The 26,764-nt window shown below is 48.5% G+C and overlaps 1 protein-coding gene across 2 annotated transcripts; it reads right to left on the bottom strand.

Moving 5' to 3' along the window:
* RAB11FIP1 (RAB11 family interacting protein 1) lies at positions 1-26,764 on the bottom strand. Of its 2 annotated transcripts, XM_065899904.1 has the most exons (6): positions 26,388-26,764; positions 11,402-11,847; positions 9,518-10,304; positions 6,700-8,475; positions 5,818-5,926; positions 1-219 (listed from the first exon to the last, which is right to left on the bottom strand). In XM_065899904.1, exons 1-6 carry the CDS (start codon positions 26,762-26,764, stop codon positions 1-3), a joined length of 3,714 nt encoding a protein of 1,237 aa, XP_065755976.1. The 2 variants fall into 2 exon arrangements, with proteins under 2 accessions (XP_065755976.1, XP_065755977.1); XM_065899905.1 differs by lacking the exon at positions 6,700-8,475.

The raw sequence follows: 26,764 nt of genomic DNA, 5'->3' as shown, positions 1-26,764 counted from the left end.
TCACATTTTTCCTGCTTTTTTGCCAACCTGAGAGGGAACCCGGAGGATGCTGGGGGTCTCCTCCATGACCCTGACCAGCAGGTTGTCGATGTAGTCTTCCAGCTGGCGCACCTGACACTCCTTCTTGCTTATCGTTTCCTTCTGTTTGAGGACAAGCTGGATCAGCTCGTCATGGGTCAGCTGTGCATAAGCTAACGCGGGTTCCGAGGGCTTGTATTTCTTTGGAGGGGGAGGGGAGAAAAGTGATAAAGTCAGTCAAGGAGTCAAACATCTTAAAGAAACACAAAAGAGGTAGCTTTTAGTGACTGAGTCTGTGATCTGAGTCTCCTGGGAATTGGTCTTTGATTTCAGTGGAAAACTGATGACGGATGAACTTTTCTGTGAAAGGGCCAAAAAGTTAGTATTTCAGACTGTGCAGGCCCATGTTCATCTTTGTGGTTTGGTTTGGTGTTTTGTTTTATGGCCTATTAAAAATGTACAAACCGTACCCAGCTCACAGGCTGCAGACCCCCAGGCTAGACTCTGGCCTTGGGGTTTAGAGATGTAATGACTGGTGGCCTGTGAACCCTGGAGCTGGCACAACCAGATATCCAAGTGGAGCTGAGCCCCAATCTAAGGTGACCTGTGAAGAAACCCTAGCTAGTGGCAGACGGTGCAGGAGGCGACACTGTCCTCCCAAGACAACACGTGGCCGCGCATCCCAGAAGGTCTGCTACTGCCTTGGCTGTGCTCAGGATATCTGGTGATGAGGAGGGTGCACTGGGAGACCCCACTGTAAGTCATTCCCCAAAACGATGCAGTCAAAGCCAAGGACCACCATCACAGCCATCGATGGCGCCCCCTCTGGGTACAAGTGGCTGAGCAGCCCCGTCCTGACCGGAGTGGGAGCCCCACGGAGTTACATTTACAATCTGGGATGACTGGTGGCTGACTGAAAACTGCCCAGGCCCCAGCCACGAGGACACGCAAGATAAGGATTATATAAAGTAACACGCTGTACCAAGTCTCTAGTGAGAGGGGAAAAACCCCCAAAGCTAACTTTTCCTGAAATCTGTGGCTCAGATTCATAAGTTTAAAGAGACGAGGTCATGGGGCAACCTCAAGACAGTTTTGCCGGCGGAACTCTGAGGTAATCACGGTTTCACTGTCGGCACTCTGAGGTAATCACGGTTTCACTGTCGTGAGGGTCTAACAGTTTAACCGAGAAAGGCTCAGAACCACCTGCTTCAAGAAGCAGCTATGTCAAGAGCAGGGTCAACCCTGACACGACACAAGAGAAGACCCTGTTCAGTCCAGTGACGCAAGCTGCCTGCACACCGGCCAGAATCCCGAAAGAAATCCCGTCCCTCTTGTCCTGGCTACAAAGAACAGCACGATGATGGCAACACTAGCTTAGAAACGTGCCTGACACTTTCAAACAGGGTGTGTCTGTTTACATATCCTATCAAGGAAAAAAGTAGTCTTTGTAAACAATAGCCAAGAATACACCCTCAAGGGGTTTTAGATTATACCTTGGTCACAGAAGGATTATATTTATTCAAAAATATTGATTACATAAGATGCTCTGCAAGAGAGTTTGGGAGAGAGAAAGAAGCAGCAGGCCGTGTAGCACACACAAAAAAATTAATTTCCCCCCCAAATAACAGGATTTTATTTTGAATCATAAAAGGAATATTTACTTATCATAGAAAATCTCAAATCCAGAAGAGGGAAGAAAATTATTACCCATAACTCCAACACCTAACATTGGGGTCTCTTTCTTTCTTATTCTTCCTGTTTTTTCGTTTTGTTTTGTTTGTGGGGTTTTTTTGTTGTTGTTTTTTTATTTGGTTTGGTTTATTTGTTTTTGTTTATTTGTCACACTGCACGGCTTGTGGGATCTTAGTTCCCTGACCAGGGATTGAACCCGGGGCCCTAGCAATGAAACTGTCAAGTCCTAACCACTGGACCGCCAGGGAATTCCCTTCCTGGGTTTTCTTTATGATATGTTTTACAACTTTAGCATCATACAAAATCGAGTTTTACAGCTTTTGAAAATTATTATTTTGTGAGCATTTTCCCATCATTAAACTTTAGAAAAATTGCTTTTTAAATGGATTTTCTTTGTTTGTTTAATTTTATTTATTTATTTATTTTATTTTCGGCTGTGTTGGGTCTTCGTCGCTGCACACGGGCTTTCTCTAGTTGCGGCGAGCGGGGGCTACTTTTTGTTGTGGTGCGCGGGCTTCTCATTGTGGTGGCTTCTCTTGCTGTGGGGCACGGGCTCTAGGCACGCAGCCTCAGTAGTTGTAGCACGCAGGCTCAGTAGTTGTGTCTTGCAGGCCCTAGAGCGCAGGCTCAGTAATTGTGGCGCATGGGCTTAGGTGCTCTGCGGACCAATCTTCCCGGACCAGGGCTCGAACCCGTGTCCCCTGCATTGGCAGGCGGATTCTTAACCACTGCGCTACCAGGGAAGTCCTAAATGGATGTTTTAAATTTCATTCTATTTTAACCATCTCTCTGTTGCTGGATATTTAGGTTGGTTTTGATTTTCACAATTATATAATAACATTTATTTAAATGTGTGACCATAAATCTTTGGTCATATCCCTAAATGTTTCCTTAAGACAAATGCATAGAACTGAAAAGGCATGCACACTTAAGGTACTTCCTACAAACTGTCAAACAGCTCTTCGATTTGGATTCTGTAATCTAAAGAGGAAACTATGCAGGACTTTGAAATCATTAGAAGTTCCTATTCATGTGATGACTAAAAAAATTAAAAAGCAATCCAGCAATTACAGAAAGTGAGTAATGGCCATGGAGAGGAAGAGGTGCAAAGAAAATATCCATTAATTCAAGAAACAATAGTGCCCAGTGTCACACATTTCCTTCCAGGATTTTTACATTGGATTTTTCCCTCATAGCTGTACCAATAATGACGTACATTCAAATTTGTATCCAACTGTTCCCATACAATATGACAGATGATTTTTGGATCTAGTTGGCTGGATTATTTTTAAATGGAAGCGTGGAAGCCACCTGAATAAATAATACATTCCTAGTTTTAATCATCTATAAAAGATGGCGGCCCTAAAACAATAACAACAACAAAAAAGGCCATTGTAGTAATGATTCAGCTGGCTTTTCGTAACTTTAGGGATGCAATTTCTTTTCCGAACCTCTCTCTCACTTTGCAACATTCCAAAGAGTAGTTATTTTTATAAGCACTGTTTATGCCTTAGTACAAAGCGTCTATTCTACGGTCGGCCAATAGCCGTCTCCAGGAACCTTTCCATGTTTACTCAGAGTAGTTACCAGGTATGGTCCAGGACCAACAGCTTTGTTGCATCCAGGCAGGGGGGCAGCAGCGGAACTTACAAATCATGAGTAGAATAAGCAGCTGTTGCCTTTGTTCTAAGGCAAGTTACTCTCAGTCAGGGCCTGGAGATAAGGCCCTGGTTAAATGAGCTTTGCAGAGGAAGCAGAATGGGAACCAGGGGTCTTGCTTCTCTTCGGAGCCAAGCTGCATGCCACAGTAAACGGAAGAGGGGACGGGGCGAGGGGGGTGTTAAGTGACTCTAGTTTTCGTGATGGTCCCTTTCATGCTGTTCTTTTGCCCAGTTTCCCGGTAAATATCATTAACTCCAAGAGGACAAGTGCTGCCCCTTCTACACAACTACAGAAGCCAGCCAGGCTGAGCTGGCGAAGTTAGGGTCCACCTTTAGGCTTTGGGCTAAAACACCGTAGCTTCACAGTTCTGGCTACAGCTGATCATTTTGAGAACAGTGATGCCCTGTCAGCATGGACGACAGGGAACAGAAGGCAAGATGGCCAGAAGATGCTAACTTGTTTTCAGCAGCAGTTCGTTATTACTACTCAGCCTCTCGACCCCAAAATCTCCAGCTTTCAGTGCACCTTCAGCCCAGCGCCTGGAGGCAAAGGTGCAACAGAGCCAGAGGTATCAGCCACCGCCTGGCACTTACAAAAGGCTTGCAGGAGTGAAGAAGACGTGAGCAAAAGTTTTATTTTAAAAACACAAAAACTATTTGATGTCCTGGAGTCCCTGGGACCGTAAATATCTATGACTGAATGAAACTTCTAGATGCTTGCAGTAAAATAGAAATAAAGTTTATGTCTCCCAACTGCGATCCCCAGCGGTGGGTTAGGAAATTCCTGTCCACGTGTCTGAAACACAACACATCTGAATCCCTCTGATTTTAGGATCAGAAAGGGCAGGATGAAGATACTCTCCAGCAGAGATCATCTGGGGGGCACTGGTTTTGGTTTTAAGGGGAGGAGCTGGGTTTTTTCGTGTTAGCCACTCGAGCTTTTTAAAGAGCAGAGATCTTCTCATCCAGCAATAGTCTTCCTGGAAATTTAGCTTACGGAAATCACCTACAAGAAGGGAAAAGTTCTATGCGAGAAATCATTGACGACAGTGTTGTTCATATTGAAAAATAGAAAACAAGCTACATATCCACTAACCGGGGAGTGAGTAAGTAAAGACTGGCATAACCGGCTCAAAGAATAATTAAGTAGCAACATGCAAAAGTGTTTACGATATGATACTAAGGGAAAAAGAGGATTTCAGAGCGTTTCCACGCAGGTGATGGAGCTGGAGAACCATCATTTTGCTACCACCACATGCGTTAGTGGACAGAAGGCCTGCCAGCAGAAGGCTGATAGGAACAGGAGGCTCACATGGTCTGAAATGAATGCCCCACACATTTCTTACTAACTGTAAAGGGGAAAACTAGCAACTTTGCACTGGAGAGCCTAGTGGACACCACCTAACCTAAGTCATCACAGTTAACACCCCACTAACAGGACAGGCTGGTGTCACGGGCTCTTTACACAACACACTGGAAAGGGCACGTTATTTCTCTAGTTAATTCCTGCCGAGAATGCCCAGCCTCGACCAAACCGCAGGGAGACATCAGACAAATCCAAACTGAGGAAAGTTCTACCAAACGACTGACTGCAACTCTGAAAAAGGTCAATGTCTTGAAAGACAAAAGAGGCCAAGGAACTATCCCAGAATAAGGGAGACTCCCGAGACAAGATAACTGAGTGACCCTGGACCGGAGAACAGACAGACAAGAAAGGGCACTACTGGGAAAACTGGTGAAGGTGAAATACGGACCGCAGATGAGAAAGCAGAGAGGCATCCATGTTAAATTTCTTCATTTTGATAAACGCCTTCATTCTTAGGAATTACACACTTAAGCATTTAGGGGTAAAAGGAGCATGATGTGTGCATCTTACTCTCAAATAATTCAGAAAAATATATATACGCAGCTACAAAGAGAGAACGGAGTAGGAGAGGGTGAGGATGATAAAGCAGATCTGATGAAACGTCAACAGTTGGTGAATTGGGATGGAGGCAGACAGGAGCTCTTTGTGCTATTCTTGCAGCTTTTGTAAAGTTTGAAATTACTTCAGAATAAAGTTACAAAAAAGTCTATCTGTGCAATGATGACAACTGCGAGAATTGTATATTCTTGCCAAAAGATAAGGACATGTGGGGAAAATGAGAATATCTGATCTGCATGGGCTGGAAGGTGGGTGACAGTTTCTTCTCATTAAAAAAGAGTACTCGTGTCAATCATGTTGCTTGACACACAACAAAATTCAACGACAGCCAAAGAACTATGAGGGGAAAAGTAAGTATCCCATGGAAAGTGTAGGGGCTTCCAAAGATCATCCAGAGACTGAGACGTGTGGTTAAGTCACCCCTGGCGTTACCTGCTGCCCCGGGAGATGTATGTCATGGTGACTCTCACAGCGGGTTTTCTAGATCCCTAACTAACCTGCCTCCTTCTGGAGAAGACATACCTTCATCATGGCTTCGTTGACCAAGTTCTCACTGATGATGGTGGCAGTTCCCGAGCTGGAGAGAGCGACCTTGGCGGCTGCCGTGTTCATCGGCTTCACGGGATGAAGTCTAAAGAGAAGGGGGAAAGGACACTTAGCTGTTTCCTTAGACGTGTACGTCACGGCAGAACCGGAGGAACTGAGGGACTGCCTCTCTCAGACGTGGCCGCCAACGAGAGAGGTGACGGGGGAATGGGGGGGACACGCGCGCTTACACCTGCAGTCCCACACGTGCCAACGTTCCTTCAGAAAGGAAAGCAGTCAGCGCGAGGCAGCCACGCACAAGCCAACAAGGCACCACTTCTGGCCACGTGTCCTGAGCTTCTCACAGGACCCTTGGCCTCGTTATCAACGTCAGGAGAACATTAAAGACGGTCTCCTATTCTCAGAGGCAGCTGCAGCCTAGGACTCCACTGTGGGAGTCCCCGCAGAGCCCTCTGCGCGCGCCTCGAGAGGGAGGAAAGAGCTCAGAACAAACAGACCAGCTTCCCATTGGGCACTGCTTAAAGTAAGCTGTCCGCACTGCTGGGTTCTCCTGGTCAATCTCAGCTGGTCTCCGGGACTAGGAAATAAGATACGGTTCCCGGTGTTTCTCTGCAAGGAGAGCTCCAACTCAGACCATGCAGAACAATTCCGAATCTATCTCTGAGGACAGCTGCTACTCTGTTCTTGCTATAAACGCAGCTACAAATGCTGCTCCCGGCCCAGGACACAGCCCTTCTGGCAACACAGGCGGACGCACCGTCAGAACAGCTGTGCGGTGAGCAAGCCCTGGCATCTGCAGACAAGAAGCAAAGGGGGCACGGCTTACACTCACGAGGACAGTCGTCCTCCGGCTCTCACCTGTGCTTGGCCGACCCGCTTCCAGCGCTTGGCTGAGCTGAGACTGGCTGTGCGTCTGAGGGTGAGACCCAGGCCTGAAGAAGCGGCTTCCTCTTGCCAGAATTTTCCACTTTACCCGCGGAGCCCTCGACTGCTGCTTTTTTTTGAGATTCTGCTGTACTGGTGTGGTGGGTGTCAGAGTGTGCACAGGTGGGAAAAGAGCGTGTGGCAGGAAAGGGCTCAGAAAAGGGGGGGCCGGACACAAGGGAATCCAGGGCTGTGGCTGGAGGCTGACCCGGCCTCCCATCTCCCACTGGTTTTGCCTCCCCGCTGTCACCGGGGCCCGGCGACTGTGGTTCCTGAACCGCCAAGGCTGTGGTCTGCTCTGCAGAAGCGGGTGCGGGTGCTCTGGGCGCTCCTGGCCTGGGCTCGCACAGGCCCCCTGCTGACCCGCCGGCCTCCCTGCTGGGCGCCCTCTCCCGCTCAGCACGGGCAGAAGCCCCTCCTCCCAGAGCTGCCACCGGGGCCACCCCTCTGTCATCTTCAAGCTGATCTCCTCTCTCGTCTTCCGAAGCGACTTCGGGGATGGAAGGCAGGGTCAAGTCCAGATGGGCTAGGGCTGGGGGCTTTGCCTCGCAGGAGGACTGAAGGCCGTGCAGGGGGTCAGACAGCAGACCCTCGTGGTCACTGGCTTTGCTCTGGTTCTGCGCCATCCGGGTGTCATCTCCCTGACTCCTGAGACGGGGACCATCTCTCCCCGAGCTGGCGGCATGCGCAGGGCCCCCCAAGAAGCTCCCCTTGGAGGACGGGCGGGGAGGGCGAGCTGCCAGGGCAGCAGGCCAGGGTCCAGCCACAGCCGCGCCCTCCTGGGAGTGTCCCATGTCCCACGCATTTCCAGGGGCAGCCCCTTGTGGCGTCACCTCCTGGGGGTCACCTCTGTCCCCGCGGACCAGCACAGGGGCCTCCTCCCCTGCCTCTTCCCTAGAGAGCTGCTTGGAAAACAACACCTGCCCCTCGATTTCCTTTCCGCCCTCACAGGCATCCGGACCCATCTCTTCGTGTTTCTGCACCGCAGAGTCAAGTAGAGGCACCGCCTCGCCCACGGGAATGGGGGGCACCGCTTCCTTAACTGCAGGACTCATCCCGCCACCCCCATCTGCATCCCCCACGGGAGACCTAGATTGACCCGCAGAGCCTGAGGCTTCCCGCCTTGGGGGCTTCCCGGCAGGGCTGCCCATCCCGCCTCCTCTGAGCGCAGTGGCGGATGTTACTTCTCGGGCCTCGACAGATGAAGGGATGACACCTTGTTGTTTTCTCGGGGGAGACCCCAGAAGCTCTTCTTCTTCTCGCCCCGCTTCAGGCTGCGTCCGGAGAGGCTGTCCTGGGTCATCAGCGCTGGTCTTCCCCACTGGAGAGTCTTCCATCCCTTTCCCCACTGGAATGGGTGTCTGTTTGGAAAGCGAGCCCACAGCACAAGGAACAGTACTTGGAACTTGTGTCAAACTCTCCTTTTCTAGCTCTGGTTCAGGGAGCGAAGGCGGTTCTTCAGGACTGGCCTCACCCACATCTGCGGGAGGCCAGTGTTCAATGGGAGTGGATGTGGAAATGGGGGCCGCTACAGGAGAGGAGAAAGAGGAGCCAGGAGGAGATTCAAAGGGCTGTGGCTCTGAATCATGCCCCAGTTTAGAAGGGACGGGTGTCTGACCAGAACTGGAAGGGAGAGCAGAGAACACGAGAGGAGAGCGAGCGGAAGGAGGGAGCCTGGGTGCGGGCTGAGCCTCTGGAGACACTTCCAGTCTGCAAAAAGGACAAAGTAAAACCTGCAGGTCAGTTGCAGGTACAGCATGAGAGGCAAAAGACATGTAAAAGTACAGTCTTTCCAAAGGCGAGGACTCTTTTTCATATTGGGGGCAGTACCTTGAGAAGTTAAAGAAGGAACACCAATACTTAATCCACAAAAGGCACAATTTTATCACCAAGTACATCTGCCACAGAAAGGACTGTTGCAATAGAAACAGAAAGATCCAGGTAGAGCAACAGTCTGCAGTCTCTTTTGGTGATAATGAAAAAGCACCTAAAAAGTGCAAAGCCATAAAATGTGCACCACAAAGCAAGAGGCAGATTTTGAAGAGGAATACTCGTGCGTGTGTGTGTGTGTGTGTGTGTGCGCGCGTGCGTGTGTGTGTGTGTGTGTGTGTGAAATCAAAATAGGCAGAATCTCAAAAAAAAAGCCTCTCCCCCCCCCAGCGCACAGGAATATCGTCACTGTGAATGTGAGTCATGCTGAGAAGCAGGACACCCGGCCAGTGAGGCAACGTGCAGAGAACCCTCCCAGTCACACCTGACAGTGGACCAAGGGTCTCTTGTGCCAGCACACCCACACCAAAGTGCAAGGAGGAGAGATTCCACCTGCCTCAAAGGGAACTCACAGGAAGAACCTACTAAACCCCGGTCTGCACGTACCACCACCGAAACCTGGTATTGCTCCCAGACCACGACACTCGGAATCTGATACAAAACCAGGGCATTCCACTGTGCTCTGCTTATCTCACTGAGATGGACAGACCAGTTCTAGGTACTTTTGCCAGAAGCAAAAATGTGTGCAGAGAAAACGCTTGCGGCAAAGATGCCTGCCGGGAAAATGTCGGGCAAGGGGCAGACCACGCCTGCTGGCAGTGGCCCCGGGCTGGGGCACATCACTGCAGTCTCTGCAGGTGGGCCAGGCCAGTGGTAGGGACTGGCTAAAAACAATTTCTGCAGGGACCACTACGGACCAACAAGCAAGGTCTGCTCTAACGTAGGCATGGCCGCTGGGCCCCGGGGAGGGGCTGAGACTCACCGGGGTTTCACGGCTCTGGTCTGGGGAGCCCTGGTTGAGGGAACAGGTGGCGCTGGTGCAGCCTTGGGCTCTGGGTCAGCTTCTGGTTCTGGGATCTGCACGTCTTCAAAGGGGTTCGGGGCTCTGCCCCGTCCCGAGACAATGGCCGCAGTCCCCTCGTCTGATCTCTTCACAGGGTCGTCGACAGGCCCCGGCTGGTCCTCACTGGCTCTAACCGCCACGGGCGTGCCTTCCCTCTCCTTCCCGGGGGCGGCTGGCGGGCTTTCGCCTTCACTGCCCTTGGCCGTGTCCTTCTTCCCGGTCACCAGGGAGAGCAGAGAGGACTTCTTGTTCTCCTGTTTCTTGCTCTCTTTGGTTTCCTTTGCAGCCTCCAAGGTCGCCAGAGCCGTGTTCTCGCGAAGGTCCCCGCTGACCAGCGGCCGGTAGGATGGCAGGGACATGGACTTGAGAGAGTCCTTTGTGGAAGACTCGGAAGGCACTGCACCTCCTTCCCCGGGCTCCTTCAAAGGTCGAGAGGCCAGGTTTTCTGTAGATGAGAACAAATGCTTCTTCCTGAGGCCCTGGGGGGATGGCGAGGAGGCCGGGGAGCTGCCCTTGGTCTCGCTCTTGGCTTCGGACTGCTCCACATAGACGTGGCTCCCGTTGATACAAACATTCGAGCGGGAAAGGATGTCATTCTTAGACCGAAGGCCTCCCAGGAAGGAGAGTCCTTCCTTCTTGGGGGGGTTGAAGTGGATCTGGTTCAGCTGCTTAGGATCCACACTTGCCGTTCCCTTGTGAGACAAGACTGTGGGAGAAGAGCCAAGAACCAAGGGAGTGAGAAGCTAAGGGAATGGTTCGCAACACGAGGGGGGGGGCGGGGCATGGCTTTTGTCCTCACGCATCTGAGTGCATTTTTGGTGTCACCGCTGGGTGGGGTGTGCTACCCGCATCTAGCAGGTGGAGACCAGGATGCTGCTAAAGCTGCTACGAGTACAGGGAGGCTCCCACAACAAACCATTATCCTCCCAAACTGTCAATGGTGCTGAGGTTGAGAAGCCATGCACGGAAGCAAGGAGAAGGGCAGTGCTCTTGGTAGAGGTGCAGAATCTGGCCAATAATAGGGATCTGGTCACTGAGACTGAATTTCAAAATATCCAGTTAATTCAGAGTTAATGGAACTGGATTCCTCGGCTTTCATTAGGAATGTATTCCATGAGAGCTCAGTATAAGTACCCAACGAATTAATGAAATATCAGAATTACTGTAAGTTTCCATGGTTTTATCCTTAATTAAAAAAAGAAACTCGGGGCTTCCCTGGTGGCGCGGTGGTTGAGAGTCCGCCTGCCGAAGCAGGGGACACGGATTCGTGCCCCAGTCCGGGAAGATCCCACATGCCGCGGAGCGGCTGGGCCCGTGAGCCATGGCCGCTGAGCCTGCGCGTCCGGAGCCTGTGCTCCGCAACGGGAGAGGCCACAGCAGTGAGAGGCCCACATACCACAAAAATAAAAATAAAAAATAAACTGTGCATGCATTCATTCTGTTAGCCCCAAAAGCTTGTACTAATGTACCTCAGTTACAGAGTCAGGCGTTGTGGAAAAGGCATTCGCACGTTCCTAGAAACCAGAGGGCTTAGAAATAGAGAAGGCTTCCTAACCAAGGTTACCCCTCATCATCACCACCACTACTGTGACCACCATGAGCAGCTACAGCGCCAGCACCACCAGTAAAAGCAGCATCACCACCACCCCCGCCATCCCCTCCACCAGCATCACCATCACTGCAAGAACTGAGGAGCTGAATTAAAATCTTTCTCCTAAGATTTGTTTGTTTCTTCTCTCCCAAAGCAAAGTGGGCTCAGCTGGGGGAGAAGGGCCAAGTAAGGAGGAGGAGAAGGAAACTCACCGTCCGAGGCAGAGGAGGACTTGTCCTCACCATTGTCCTCATCCTCCCACTGGGACTGAAAGTCTCCAGGACGAAGCAGCACTTTGTCTGACTTTGCAGTCGGCAGGACAGACATGGACTGAGAAAGCGGTGCTCTCTGCAGGTTGGACCTGGAAAACAAGGTCTTGAGCTTTGACTTCTTCTTCTTGTCTTTCGAAGGAGACTCGTCATCGCTGTCAGCCGAGGGCGTCACGCTGGGGATGATGGCTGACACGGTATCTGACGCGCTGTCCTTATTCTTCCCCTTGATCTTGTCCTTCAGTTTCCCGAAGGGATTCCGAGACTTGTCTTTCATGGAAAGGTCAAACATGCTAGCGGTCATGTTGCTTCTCATAAACTGGATGTCAACCTCAATTTCTCCTCGTTCTTTATTCTTCTTCCCCGGTTTGGATTTCAAGGTACACCACCTACGAGGAGAAAGGCTGAGAGGTTACCTTTGAATGGAAGCACCTCAAACGATGTTCACAGTCCACGTTACCTGGCCTCTCCTCTCTGCTATTACCAGCCTCGTACACAAACCCTGTGTTCTCTTCTTTGGGGTGTGAGGGGTGCAGTGGGGGAGGGCAGAACTTGAAGTTTTATTTCTGAGAAGACACCCTCTAGGCAAAGATAGGATCTGATTCTGTACTTAGTGTAAGGTCACCTAAAATCTTGATTCGGTAAAGAGCTATTTCTAAGAATAAAATAAACATTCCATCAAATCACTTCCTGTGACTGGTTTTTTCCTTCAACGGGGTAAAAATGCAAAGATCATATACAAACAGTTACGTAGGTAGAGTGCAAATTTTCAAGAGAAAAGCAAGGGTTTGTAGAATAGTCCCTGGCAGGGAGTAATGGAAACTATAAGACAGAGTTAAAGAGATTTGTTAAAGAAAAAAAAAAAAAGAGCAAAATAAGGCAGTCACAAAGTGACAAATATTGTATGATTCCACTGACGTGAGGCCCTTAGAACAGCCAAGTTCAGAGACAGAAAGGAGAATGGTGGTCGCCAGGGGCTGGGGGGGTGCGGGGGGACCTGGGAGTGTCAGTTGGGAGAATAAAAGTTTTGGAGTTGGGCGGTGGTGATGGTTGCATAAAAATGTGAAAGCACTTAATGCCACAGAACTGTGCGCTTAAAAATGGTTAAAATGGTCACCGTTCTTATATGTATTTTACCACGATGAGAAAGAGAGAGAAACGGAGAGGAGGCATTCATCCCCAGCTTAATAATCAGAAAAGGGAATATTTCAAGCATGATTCAAGAATTTCACTTGGTCATTCGCAAACCACTTCACGATATGGCAAATGATATTATATCAGCCCAACTCCATTGAAAGACGAACTTCAGAGGAAGTAAACCTCCCCTGGGCATTTTCCATCGGGTGAACCGCAAGGATGTGAGCCCGGTGAGTGGCGCGGGCTCCGCAGAACAAACAACTCCAAATACAGGGCTGACCCACAGCTGCCCCCGGGGTCACCCTCACACGCCGAGAACCACACTCTGATGTTCTTTTCGGTGACCTATTTAAGAGCTGAGGGCTGTGGACTTTAAGGAAATGATGGTTTTGCCCAAATAAACACAATTTCCTCTTTCACCTTCAGCCTGTCCTGCTCCCAGGGCAGATCGTGCCCCCCGCTACTTTAGCTCATTCTACACTTAAAGGGGCAGAGGGATGCAGAAACACACTTAGAAACATCCTCCTCTAGGTCTCACGAGAATGACATGAAGTGGACAGCATACCCACTTTACAGATAAGGAAATTGAGGCTCACAAGTTAGGTAACTGGTACAAGGCCTTGCAACTGCTAAAAGGCACAGTCAGGACTCTGAACCAGCTCTACAATTTCCCCAAAGCTTTCCCTTACACCAAGATTCCAGGTTGGCACTCCCTCTGAAGTCATCTTTGCTGAGCCGTCTTTTACAACACACAGAAAAGAGGGCTGAAATTTAAATTCTTTTTGAGGAAGGCTTAAGCTTCCAATTTAAATGTCCTGAGATGAAAGAAGAGAAAGGGGAAAGCTCCCATAGCTGGCATCAACCATAAATCATAGGGCTGCACGTAAAGTTCAGATACAACGTCATCGAGAAGGACTTACACTGGATTAACAAAATACAGCCAAGATCTGGGAAAATGACATGAGCCACGATTTTGGACCTTTAGGAGAAATCTTTCATGATTTTTAAAACTACAGTCCACAGCTGGAGCAGGAGGAAGATGCAAGGTCTTTACCGACAGCCTCACCCTGCCAGCCGAGTGTCTTCCCAACACATTTTCCACGGCAGGCTGGGAACAGTTTGCATATCTGTCATTTAGATGTTGAGAGGATTATTTGTATCTTTCTCTTCTGACAGTCATGTGCTAAATGGTAGCCTTGGTGATGAGGGGTGGTTAGCTTTTGTAAATACCAAGGGTAGGCACCTGAATAGGGGAAGTTGCTGAGAGCTGAGTGTGGAGGCACAGATGACCACACCAGCCACAAGCAGAGAGCCTCATCTCTCCACCCAGGGCCTTCTCCCAGCTCTTCCACCTCTCTATTCACCCTCCCAGGGGACGCAAAGGCTCCCGACCTTCAAAGAATACCACTTGCCAGCTCCCTGAACGGGGCCGCCTTCCCCGAAGTATCAGTGCCGAAGTCTGTTTATTTTGAGCAAAGCTGCAACCAACTCTAGGATCCTCCCTGAGGGCCTATTATCACCTGATGCTCAGGTTCAGTCCCTGGGCACTAGAGTGGGATTTGTTTTGGAAACTTCTAACACCACTAGGAGGTATGAACAGGCACTTCAACTGTTCCTGTCACTTATTTTCACACGCAAGCCGAAAACCAAACACCAGGTAGCCAAGAACAGCCACAGGGCTATTTAAGGACATGAAAAGCAGACTGAATCGTAGGCAGGTAAGTAACCCCTGTGAGTCTGCTGGATCTATTAAAGCTGGAAAGGAAGACAGGAATTCTTCTAGCAATATTATCCTGATCATTAAATTCACACAGCTTAAGCAAGGGATCTTTTTTTTTTTTTTTCGGTACGCGGGCCTCTCACTGTTGTGGCCTCTCCCGTTGCGGAGCACAGGCTCCGGACGCGCAGGCTCAGCGGCCATGGCTCACGGGCCCAGCCTCTCGGCGGCATGTGGGATCTTCCTGGACCGGGGCACAAACCCGTGTCCCCTGCATCAGCAGGTGGACTCTCAACCACTGCGCCAACAGGGAATCTCTAAGCAAGGGATCTTTGACACAAGTATAATCTGATAGTTCATGAAAGCAACGATCCATAAATGTCTCACCCTAAGAAATTCCAAAGCAGGACATATTTGTGGGTTCCAACATTTAAGCATTGGTTCAAGTTATCAGTGTTTCTGTCCGTTTGATTTTCAGTGCACTTAATTCCAGCACCTCACAGAAGTAGTTCGTATATAATCAGGTCCCAGCAGGGCCACACAGCATGTGACAGCAGGGTGGCTGTGTCCCAGCACAACCATTCAGGAAGGCCCAGAAAGCTTGAATTATCTCAGAAATCAGGGCTGGGTTTCCCCAGTACAAAGGGCAGAGTACAGAGAGAAAGCCACAATCCCAGTTCAGAAAGTTTATTTTTAGGCCCATATTCTAAAAAATCCTGCAACCTATCAAAAAAATGAAAAATAAAAGGATCCCTTCTATAAGCAAAGAGTCATTTTTACTTATAATTAAAAGTTAGTTCTTCCAAAATTAAAAGGATCTCTGAAAACACAGAAAGTGACAAGAAATGTATATAAACTGTATTTTAAAGTAATAACATGCATAGGATAACAATTCAAACCATACAAAATGGTACAGAATGAAAACTTTAATCTCCATGCCCCTCAGTCAAGTGAGGATCTTGGAAATGAACATACAAGCAAAAATCATATTATCTAGACAGGCTGCCCTACTGTTTGGGAGTTTTTTGGTTTGGGGTTTTCTTGGTCAAACACAAGACAAGGCAACAGCTAAAAATATAGAAAAATTCATTTAAGTCTTCTACACTTTCAGAAAGATGCCTTATTAAGAGCAGCAAGGGAAAGAATGAATGAAAGTAAAAAAGCATGAACTGGGTACAGGAAGGAAAACATACAGTATGCAGGACACAGGGTCTGCTTCCCGAGTCGCCGGGCTGGGGACCGAGTGTCTGGACCCGCATTGTCAAATCTCCTGGGCTTTTTATTTATTTCTTTTTAATACATTTATTTATTTTATTTATTTATTTCTGGCTGCGTTGGGTCTTCGTTGCTGTGCACAGGCTTTCTCTAGTTGCGGCGAGCAGGGGCTTCTCTTCGTTGCGGTGCGCAGGCTTCTTATTGCGGTGGCTTCTCTTGTTGCGGAGCACGGGCTCTAGGCGCACAGGCTTCAGTAGTTATGGCATGTGGGCTCAGTAATTGAGGCGCACAGGCTTAATTGCTCCGTGGCATGTGAGATCTTCCCACACCGGGGCTCAAACCTGTGTCCCCTGCATCAGCAGGCAGATTCTTAACCACTGTGCCACCAGGGAAGTCCTCCTGGGCTTTTTAAACACTCATTTTGAGAACAGCTAAAACCACCCAACCATGTCCAATTCTCAGGGCTGGTTTGCCTCAGAATGTAGGTTTCTCAATACAAGGAAAGCTGGTCCCAGGGGGCCTTCTATCTGAATGTGGGAGAGCGGGGGCGGTGTGGCTCCTGCTCTTGGGAAATGAAAGGTCTCACAGTGCATCCCTGCAGATGTGCGGGATTACACTTGTAAAGGACTGACTGGTACGCCTCAAAAATAACCTGTCTGCAGCTGAAGCAAACATGTTTTTCCTTTAAAACATTCCAGAGGGGTAGACACAGACAGAAAAAATGATGGCTTTCAAAGATTCAAGACACAGAGAAACGATGGCTTCAAAGATTCGGTTCGGTTCATGTTTTTGCATGGCAGGCGCTGGAAATACAAAACGAAGCGGCCAGATTCCTCCCTGAAAAGCTTAGCCACCAGTAGAGAGCTGGCTCACCAAACATCACAAGGCGTTTGTTACACTGAAACAACAGCTGCCTTTTCTTTCTGACTATGAAGTGTGAGAAAATAATTAGACGTGAAAAGAAATTCCTGCTAAAACAAGGACTCACACACAAAGAAGGTCCTCAGCTAACTGAAATCCCAAGGGGCTATAAGAACCACCTACTTAGGGACTCGGCAAAATGAATTAAGACTGCACCCTCCCATTAGACACAGGAGGCTCCAGGAAAGGCAAGGCAAAGGAAGACCAGCAGCTCCACAAGTCACTTCATTTTAATGGGTGAGCGTTAATTTCAAGGGGTCCTTGTCTACGGGTCTGATGTGGACTCCAGGGTCAATGGTGGACCGCCTACTTCCCTTCCTGCACAAAAACTCAACCATGAGTTATAGCATGAATCATCCCCCATGGTAACTAAACTTCATGACACAGGGCAGTTTGGCCTCAAGGGAGGAAAGAAGCAGGAAGAACAGAATAGCACCTGAGTCTAACGTTTGAGATGGAGGATGCACTTGATCTTTCTTAGACGGAGAAATTTTAAGAAGCAGTTTATTCACCGTCTTTCCCAGGGAATAAAAATAAATAATAAAAATCACGTGAGGGTAGCAGAGGAGGACATCTAAAAGGGGTTCTGAAAAGGACTGATTCCACATGGGTAAAGTGTCCAGACTTTTCTCTTGGTAGCCTAGAGGCAATGCACAGCAGACAGAGACAGAGATGTTTATGACCTATAGAAGGTTTGTATGTGTATCCTCCAGAAGCTAAGTAGTTTAAGAGGTTTTGTCATTGACCAAGACAGCTAGTCCTAACTACCTAACTATGAATACAGAATCACCGACCAGCCAGCCTTGCCCCCCAAGGTGGACCTTCCCCTCTGCCCATCATCAACTTCCTGGTGGTAAATCATGAGGGCTGCAAATGGCTCCTTTTTTACTCTAATCCCTAAAACAGCCATTCTGGCAGCACTGAAAAGCTATCTGTAGTCACCAAATTCAATCCTAAAAAGCCAGTAAACGACATGGCAAAGGAGAGATCACAGAAAAAGCAGGTTGAAAACGCTTTTGATCTTCCTATACTATTTGCTCTACAGAAATTCCCTTAGAAAGTAACTAAAACAGGTTATAGAAAAATTTTTTTAATATTTTTTTAAAATTGACTTTCTCTCATGCTAATTCAAACATTCCCTTTTGCTGTATTTTCTTGAAGTCTTTTTCCCCCGCATAGTTCAACGATTACTAGCTGAGAGGCTTCAGACAAGTTACTTAACTTGTCTGTGGAACAGGGTTAAAAGCACCTACCTCATAAGGATGTAATGAAGATTAAATGGCTTAATATACGTAAAGAGCTTAGAACAGTGCCTGGCACTTACACTCAGTAAGTGTTCGCTATGATTATGACTTGGTAGTAACCAGAGTACACGTGCAATTCTATTTGCAGCGTGTTTTTAAAGATAATTGTCTTACAGTCTCCATACCCACCATTTTTAACGGTTGTATGATGTTCTGTGAAGTGCATTTATACCATCGTTCACCCATGGTTCTCAAATAGGAATTTAAGACATCAACAGTTCTGACAGACTGTATTCCTAAGGATCCAATCTTACTTAAGCCATCAAACACAGATAACAATGATTTGCATTTGAAGGGAGTGGGAAAAGACTCAATTATAAAATTAGTTTGTAGAACTTCCCTGGTGGCACAGTGGTTAAGAATCCGCCTGCCAATGCAGGGGACACAGGTTTGAGCCCTGGTCCGGGAAGATTCCACATGCCGCGGAGCAACTAAGCCCGTGCGCCACAACTACTGAGCCTGCACGGCTAGAGCCCGTGCTTCGCAACAAGAGAAGCCACTGCAATGAGAGGCCCATGCACCACATCGAAGAGTAGCCCCCGCTCACCGCAACTAGAGAAAAAGCCCGCATGCAGCAACGAAGACCCAACACAGCCAAAAATAAATAATTTTTAAAAATTGTTTGTATGACACAATTTCCAAAATTAAAAAGTACATACAATTTTTTTAAATACCACGATTGGTGAATAATTTCTATAACTTATCCTGAGATTTAATGATCCTCAGAACTCTGCAGGATTTCTAAGTAGGTGGGAGAGACAAGAAACAGAGGCTCCCAAACTATTTCAGACATATGCCAAGATGGCATAACTGACTGCAGTATAAGGATCAAGACATATTTTCTAAGTTGAAAGCAATACCAAACTCCTTGTAGGTAAAGACTAAAGGAAAAACCAAGCACCAGTGTTTTAAGATTCTCTAAGAATTAGAAAAATTAACACATTTATAAACATGTAAGTCTACCACTCCTGCCATATCTAGTTACCAAGTTTTTACTTGACCATATCTCAAAAAGCCACAAATGTTAATATTCTAACATCAGATCAGATATCTCGCCTCTTGCCCAAAAGTAAATGCCACTGATGTAGTCTACGTGATCTGCCAAAGAACAGTCTCTGTGGGGTCTCTTTAAGGATGAGGAAAGAAAATGTGATGGTTTGGTTCACCACCTCTCGGCCAGGACAAAAAAAAAACAACTTCAGCATGACAGACATCAAGGAACATTCAGTCCACTCTACCCCACAGGTAGACTCACACTCCCTTCTGTGGGAGCTCCCAGCAGGGCAGCACAGCATCTGATTTATCTGGTAATCAGGTAAGTCCCAAGGAGAAGGAAAAAACCCCATACCAAAAGCATTTCAAAATCCTGTTCTCATGACAAATGATCAGTAAAAACGAAAAGTTCCATTAGCGTAAATGGAAACCCCACAGGACTGGTGCTGTAGGTGGTGACACTCTTGAAGAAATAGCTCAGGGCCCGCCTGCCAATGGTGCCCCTCACACAGGACAGCTGTTATTCAGGATCACAAGAGGCCTTTTCAGACCAGGCTTTCTGGAAGCCTTGGCTGTTCTCCCTCAGTTAGCCATGTCCTTTTTAATAAACAAGAATTTTAAAAGTGAAGTGTGCAGCGGTCACACCTCTAGAAAGGGTTTTTCTGGGATTTCCTATAAATGCCTTCCCTCTGCTCCACTCAGAGGCCAGCATTCAGGAAAAGACACTTAATTACAGCTGCCTTTTTTCTCCCTACGGGCACATTCCTAAATGTGTCCCTCAGGGACACCCTGGAGACGAAAGCCCTTGATTTTTCTCTAACAGATCATCCCTAGACCTGTCCCAGCAGGAAAGGAATTTCTCGTCTCATTAGTGGCTAAAAGCGGCTCCTTTACCAAGGGCACCGTAAGCCCCAAGCTGCAGGTGACCTGCTTCTCCAGTGTTGAGCAGGGGTGCTGACGAGCAAGCCAGACAGCACACTGGGAAACGGAGAGAAGCGGGGCTTTGACGTCATACCGAGGCCACCCCTAGTCTTTCATCCACTGGGCTAAATGTAAGATTAAACACTTCTCCACGTCTACACGGGCAAACGACCGCCTGCCCTGTGTCTACAGGGACCGCACTCAGAGACATCTGCGCAACTAGGCTGGGTCACACAGCAAACAACGAGATGGAAGTGGTCCCCGGCCAAGGGGAAAGCAGAGGAACTGGCCTGGTCTCCTGCTGAGCCAGCTGCGGCATGAGATCTGGCCCAGGACCCCTTAAGGGGAGCACAACCCGCTCACCAAGTTTTTTCCACACAGTGGATGTTGGCTTTCTTCAAAGGCCATACACGTGTCTGGGTGTTAATTGTGTTGGAATTCAAAGGCCCGGAGGGGGACTTCCCTGATAGTCGTGTGGTTAAGAGTACTTGCTTCCAATGCAGGGGGGTGAGGGTTCGATCCCTGGTCAAGGAACTAAGATCCCGCACAGCGCGGCCAAAAAAACCCAAAAAAACAAAAAAAAAACCCCAAAGACCCTGAGGCTTAGAGATCCGCACCAGGCCCAGGACCAAAGGCCACCCAGGGCATGGCTCTGAGATGAAGAGAAGGTCTTAAATGCCCTTCTATTGCTCCCACGTTTGAGCAAGGGCACCTTAATCCTCTGGAGCTAGGCCAGAGTGAGCGTCCCTCCAAAAGTATAGGGTGAGAAGCACAGCTTTCTCGGACGCATGGCAATTAAAATTGGAGTGGCCAAATGGACACCTAAGATTATCGTCCAGGGAGAGGGAGAGTGATGTCAGCAAGCGCATGTTGGAGTTGACGACCGTTTAATAAGCACGTGTACTGCTAATGTAATCATAACGTTTTTTAGTTAATAACTACAATTAAAATGACTGATACCATTTAGAAAAGCCTTCCTCTGATGGTAGTTGTGGAAATACAACAGAAGTCTTTGTAACCGAAAGGAAGTTAAGCAAAACAAGGCTCTTTTGTGCGCTCACCTTCCCTGATGTGAGAAACCTTTACATGGTTGACTGACTTGCCTCCAGAGGCGTAGTTTTCATTTACAGGCTTATTTTCCCTCGTGTTATTTATTATTTTTCCTTTTCTTAGTCCTGTAGTCCTCGCAGAAGTGACTCTACCGGAGTGTTGGGGCAACCAGAGAGGTCACATCGGGTTATTACAAAACAAAGGCTTGGCCTGTGTTGAAACTGTAAACACTTGAAGACATACATATACACACCCTGGTTTCAATGGTGTTTCCTGCTCATTCGCTCAGCACACAGGTATCCCTGCTGGCGTTGCCTTTGTAATGGTGACCTCACTCTTGTGTCACGGTGACTGCCAGGGAAAGAAATCTGCCCCCGTTTCCTGGTTCGTTTCAACAGCAGGTTCTCCTCATTCTGTTTGTTCATTCTTATCACTCCCTCTCACTCACCCACCCGTACCCAATCCATCACCAGTCAGGCCAGCTGAACCTCTGGAATACTTCTGAAATCCACCTACCTCTGTCCGTGACCATGCCTGTCACCCGAGTCCAAGCACCATAATTGGTTGCCTAGATTCCTGCCAGAGCCTCCCACTTCACCTGTCTAATTCCGGGCTAGGCCTGCTCCAAATCTGCTCTCCACCCAACAGCCACAGTGATCTTTCACGAACTGCATCACATCGCCCCTCTGCTTTCAACACTCAGTGGCTTCCACTGCTCTTCAACGAAGCCCTGCCTTCCTCTTCAGCCTCAATGGATGCAACCTCTCCAGCTTCCCAGGCATTCCTGCCTCAGGGCCTTTGCACAGGCTGCTCCCCCTTCCTCTACCTTTCCCTGGGAAAATTCCTCTTTATCCTTCAGGTCTCTGCCTCAGAGAGGCTACCTGCAATCTCCTGTTCTTTCCTCTTATGACACCCTGTTCTCTTCCTCCACTGCACTCACCCCAATACAGGATTGTTCATTTATGTGTTCATTTGTTTACTGGCTATCTCCCCCACAAGGCTCTCAGCTCTCTGAAAGCGGGGATCATGTGTGTTTTGTTCATCACTGTTTACAATGTATACCAAGTGCCTCACACATAGTAGGCATCAAAAAATAATTACTAAAAGTATGGATGAACGTTAAAAACAAGGGGGAAAAAGGCAGTTAGAACTTTCCCCATGCTAACTGTCTTCTAAATGAAATCATCATCAAATCATATCACGAAAAACAGGAGGGAACATCTTTCACATCGATGGAACTGTGACTTTGAGCCACCCTCCCCCTTCTTAGTCACTCCGTTCCCCTGCTGTGAACAGGTTGGGGTTATTTATCCCAGAACCCACAGATCCCCGTCCTGGACGTGAGCTATCAGGTTCCTACACTGGGTGGGAGGGTTTCCAGTAACGCCCAATGTCATCTTTAGGGGGAATCCCAAGAAAAGAAAAACTTAAGCAGTAACAGCATTGCTCGAATTTTCTAGTCTGTTACAAAAAGCCGAAATGTGCTTAGGAAACCCAGAGGTGTAAGTGCAAACACTGACGGCTCAGATTTGTGAATTCGAGACCTCTGTGCTCATCTGTCACCTCTGTGCCTCCACCTCTCCCAGAAAAACAACTGTCTAGCCCTCCTTAATCACCTGAATTTCCTTTGACAGCTTGTCACTCTTTCTTACAGTAACTTACAGTTCTTCAAAATGTCTAACCTTTATCAGGGTCCAGATCTTTTCACATGCAACCAAATTTCCTCTTGAATCTTCAAGAAATATGAGAAAATGACCCTCCATCAGTCTCTCTTCATATCTGGAAGGCTATCACAGTATCAAGTTTCATCCTATTTACTTACACAATGGCCTTCCAGGCACCAGCCTGAATATTTATTTTAATCTGTCTTTAAGAGATTATTTCTCCCATTTTTATTGCTCTTAGTATCCTAAAAAGATGTTTTGGGGCTTCCCTGGTGGCGCAGTGGTTGAGAGTCCGCCTGCCGATGCAGGGGACACGGGTTCGTGCCCCGGTCCGGGAAGGTCCCACATGCCGCGGAGCGGCTGGGCCCGTGAGCCATGGCCGCTGAGCCTGCGCGTCCGGAGCCTGTGCTCCGCAACGGGAGAGGCCACAGCAGTGAGAGGGCCGCGTACCGCAAAAAAAAAAAAAAAAGTTTTGTTTTGTTTTGTTTTGTTTTCAGTCTAGGACCCCAAACTACATGAGACCGGACAGCAGAGAAATCCACATGCTAGTCACCTGATTCTGCCTCCTCTCAGATTCACGTCTGTTTTATGATCACGGGACTTAACTGATTCCCATTTAACCGGGGCCCAGCTGAGACCCCAGATAAGTACGCACGAGTCGGCCCTCTGTGTCCACAGGTTCCACATGTTGGATTCAACCAACCTCAGATCAAAAATATTCGAAAAAAAAAAACATTCCAGAAAGTTCCAAAAAGCAAAACTTGGATTCATGCATTGGCAACTATTTATATAGCATTTACATTGTATTTACAACTATTTACATGGCATTTATATCGCATTAGGTATTATAACTAAGCTAGAGATTATTTAAAGTATACAGGAGGGGGCTTCCCTAGTGGCGCAGTTGTTAAGAGTCCGCCTGCCAATGCAGGGGACACGGGTTTGAGCCCTGGTCCGGGAAGATCCCACATGCCGCGGAGCAACTAAGCCCGTGTACCACAACTACTGAGCCTGTGCTCTAGAGCCCGTGAGCCACAACTGCTGAAGCCCGTGCGCCTAGAGCCCGTGCTCCACAAGAAAAGCCACCACAGTGAGAAGCCTGTGCCCCGCAACAAAGAGTAGCCCCCACTCACTGCAACTAGAGAAAGCCCGTGTGCAGAAGCGAAGACCCAGTGTAGCCAAAAATTAAATAAATGAATAAATAAATAAATTTATTAAAAAAAAAAAAACAAATAAAGTATACAGGAGGATGTGCAGAGGTTATATGCAAATATTAAGCCGTTTTATATAAGGGACTTCAGCATGCACAGATTTTGTTATCCCGGGGGTGGAACCAATCCCCCTCGGATATGAGGGACAGTTGTATAAGTGCAAAATCAATTCATTTCCATTTTTTCTTAACTACAGGGGCCACTCTTCCCTGTTAAACGGATCCTATCTATATGTCAGCCTCTGTTTAGTGCTTTAAAGATATGTATCATCACACTAAATTTGAGGTCTGCAAAATCTGAGCCATTACAAAAAGCATATTCTCTTGACTCCAGATATATGATGCATGGGGGCTTACTAAGAGGACAAATGAAAATATCAGCACAGTTAGCTCTTAATGCCTTGAGTTTTAGCTTCTGGACCCATGGGGGAAGAAATCATACCTAGAAGAGCAACTGTTCTCTGTAGAGATGAACACACATGCACACATTAACACACACATACAAAACTGCAGACCAGGATTTGAGCTTTTGTTTTGGTTTTGATTTTAATGTCTAAGGTGGAGTCAAACCATTAATAGCTAGTTCAAATGATCTTCCTAGCCCAACCAGTTTCTTTCCGTTGAATTCCCACCTCTCAGTGTATATCTCATGCTCCAAATCACAGCTACCTTGGGCACCCAAGTGATGTACCAGGACATCAGACAGGCTTGGTTTAACTGGGTTTCCCCAGCACCTTGGAAAGTCCCAGCAAGTGACAGGTGGAAAGCTTGCAATTTCACCTACTGCTAGCAGAGCAAAGAAGGCTTCCTTTGCAGTTATTAAAAATCTATCAACTAAAAAAAAAAAAAAATCTATCAACTAAGTACCATTTTCCTATAAGCTGATACTCTAAGTGGTCACAAGCTCATATGATAGAGACAGGAGTAATCATCTAAGTTTAGAATTACATCAGAGAGGATGAGAAAAATGGAGATGCGGAGACTGTACCCTTCCTGAAACAGGGAACTTGAGGAGGTTTTCATTCCTCCCAAAGCAGTAACAGAACCTTTTGAATCTATACACGGGGCTCCATTAATCCAGCAACCTGGGAACATCTTATAAACATCAATTAAGTCTGGCCGCAAGCTCCATTTATACATAGGACAACTTGGATGTTTAGAGACCGAGCAGCCTGAAGCCCAGCAATGAGTCAGGGCGAGAGTGGGCACCAGACCCAGGAATCTGGAATCCCCATCTCTGGCAGGAAGATGCTATCTATCTTTCAAGGGAATAAAAGGTTCACAGAAGAAACAGATGGCAGAGACAGACGATAATATCCACACATCTCGGGATGGGACAAGACAAAGGATGGGCAATGGTGCCTAGTTGAAGCTGGAAAGGAAACCAACCCCAGGCCCCAAATGTCATTTAGTCAAATGGAAAATTAGCATTGCTTCAGCCCCAGCTCAGCAAAGACGCTGCTGCTCACCTTATGGCTTGTAAGTTGATGCCACAAAGATACCCCATCCATCCTCACCTCAAGGCTCTCTCTTTTTATCTGATTTGAGTTCAGAAATGCCTGTTCATCTTTGGCCAGATAAAAGGAGCAGGTGTTACAGTTGCAAGCACCCTACAGAAAGGGGAGTCTGGTAACTTCAAATCCTCTGGCTCTTCCTGTCTCCTTCACAAGGGAAAGCTGAAATACCGTTTATATCTAAAACACACAATATGAATCAGAGTGCTTCGTAAACCACAGGAGTTAGGTGATAACATGACTGCCTTGCATATTTAAGGTCCAGCAAAGTAACCAATTAAGCTAAGCGAGGCTAGTTGTCGGTACACTAGATGAGCACAATCAAATGTTCCCTTCCAAACACCTGCGAAAGAGAACAAATAAATCGGTAACACTTTGGCGTGCACAGGGTTTCGCCCTGCTTTCCCTGCGGGACTCTGATACCCTAAAAGAGAAGTCTTGGGGGCAGGGGGGGCGGTGCGGTGGCTACAGGTGAGCAGCCATCCCCTCCCCACTACCCAGTAGGACCAGAGAACTTGACAAACTCCGGACGGGAACAATGCTTACTTTTCAGTTCAGCTCGGCCAAGGGCAGGCCCTGGCTCCAGCCATCAATGGGAAATCCTTACTCCTTTGGGGCCCGGGGCAAACACGGTTAGTATTTTTCGGTCTGAAAGTGAAGACCAAACTGTTCTAGCATTCTTGAGGGAGGGGCGGAGAGGAGGGCGGGGCAAATTCTCTCGACCAACCCCTTCGGCGGCTGTGAGGTCGGGTTGGGGGATAGCCCTCCCCAGGCAGCCCGCATTCCCCGTTCCCCAGTCCCCACCGCACTGTAACGCCCCAGCTCAGCCCCTGGGCGAGCCTCTAGGGCCCTAGTGTCAGTGGCTCTCACTGCTCCAGTGGGTCCTCCCTGCGCCCTGGCCCAGCCATTCTCAGCTCAGTGTCCAGTACAATTAAATACCCAGGAGGCTTTCCACGGAGGCTAATGCGTACATCAAATATACACGCTACTCAACTAAATAAGAGTAATTCGTCAGCCCACAGGTAGTTTCGAGTCATCAAAAATTCATTAAGTGATTACTAAGTTCCAGACTCCGAGCGCCGTCCTGCAGATTCAAAAACGCTCCAGGTGCCCGAAGCCACACACTTGGGAGAGCCCAAGAAGGTGAAGCTAGGTGAGAATACTAGTACGGGCCGAGGGGATCCCTCTAGAAAGGCCTCGCTCCGTTCGCCCCCTTGGTGGGGACACACTCAAAAGGGTCTCGGCGCCCAGACCACGCGTCCTCGCCCCCGGCCCGCACTCACTGGGTCTTCCTGTGGCCGTGGTCCCGGTGCAGCTCCCGCAGGTCCACCTCGGCGCGGCCCAGGAACTTGTCGAGGCCGAGCAGCGCGCGGTGCAGCACGGTGAGCTGCAGGGTGGCGGCGGCGGCGGGCGCTGCCTCAGCCGACAGCAGCGGCGGTAGCTCAAAGGTGGCCTCCTCCCGCCACACGGGCGCGCCCAGGCTGCGCTCCGACACGGAGGTGGCGTACTTCTCCTTGCCCACCTGGATCACTGCGTACGCGTCGCTCGTGCCCCCGGGGCCCTTGGCCCGCAGGCCCCGAGCCTGGAGCACCGTCACCTGCACGTGCGTTGGGGACCACACGGCCCCCGGGCCCCTGCCCGCCGAGGCCGCCAGCGACAT

Source organism: Phocoena phocoena, chromosome 21, assembly GCF_963924675.1.
Source record: "Phocoena phocoena chromosome 21, mPhoPho1.1, whole genome shotgun sequence".
NCBI classification, from domain to species: domain Eukaryota; kingdom Metazoa; phylum Chordata; class Mammalia; order Artiodactyla; family Phocoenidae; genus Phocoena; species Phocoena phocoena.
This window is presented reverse-complemented; position numbering and strand designations above follow the sequence as displayed.

Excerpts from the sequence above, each read along its gene's own strand:
- RAB11FIP1 (XM_065899904.1), bottom strand. The coding sequence starts at position 26,764 with ATGTCGCTGGCGGCCTCGGCGGGCAGGGGCCCGGGGGCCGTGTGGTCC. Across the intron at positions 10,305-11,401 it reads GTCCTCCTCTGCCTCGGACG|TCTTGTCTCACAAGGGAACG; the intron begins GTGAGTTTCCTT and ends CTTCTCCCACAG. Across the intron at positions 220-5,817 it reads TCAACGAAGCCATGATGAAG|AAATACAAGCCCTCGGAACC; the intron begins GTATGTCTTCTC and ends CCCCCTCCAAAG.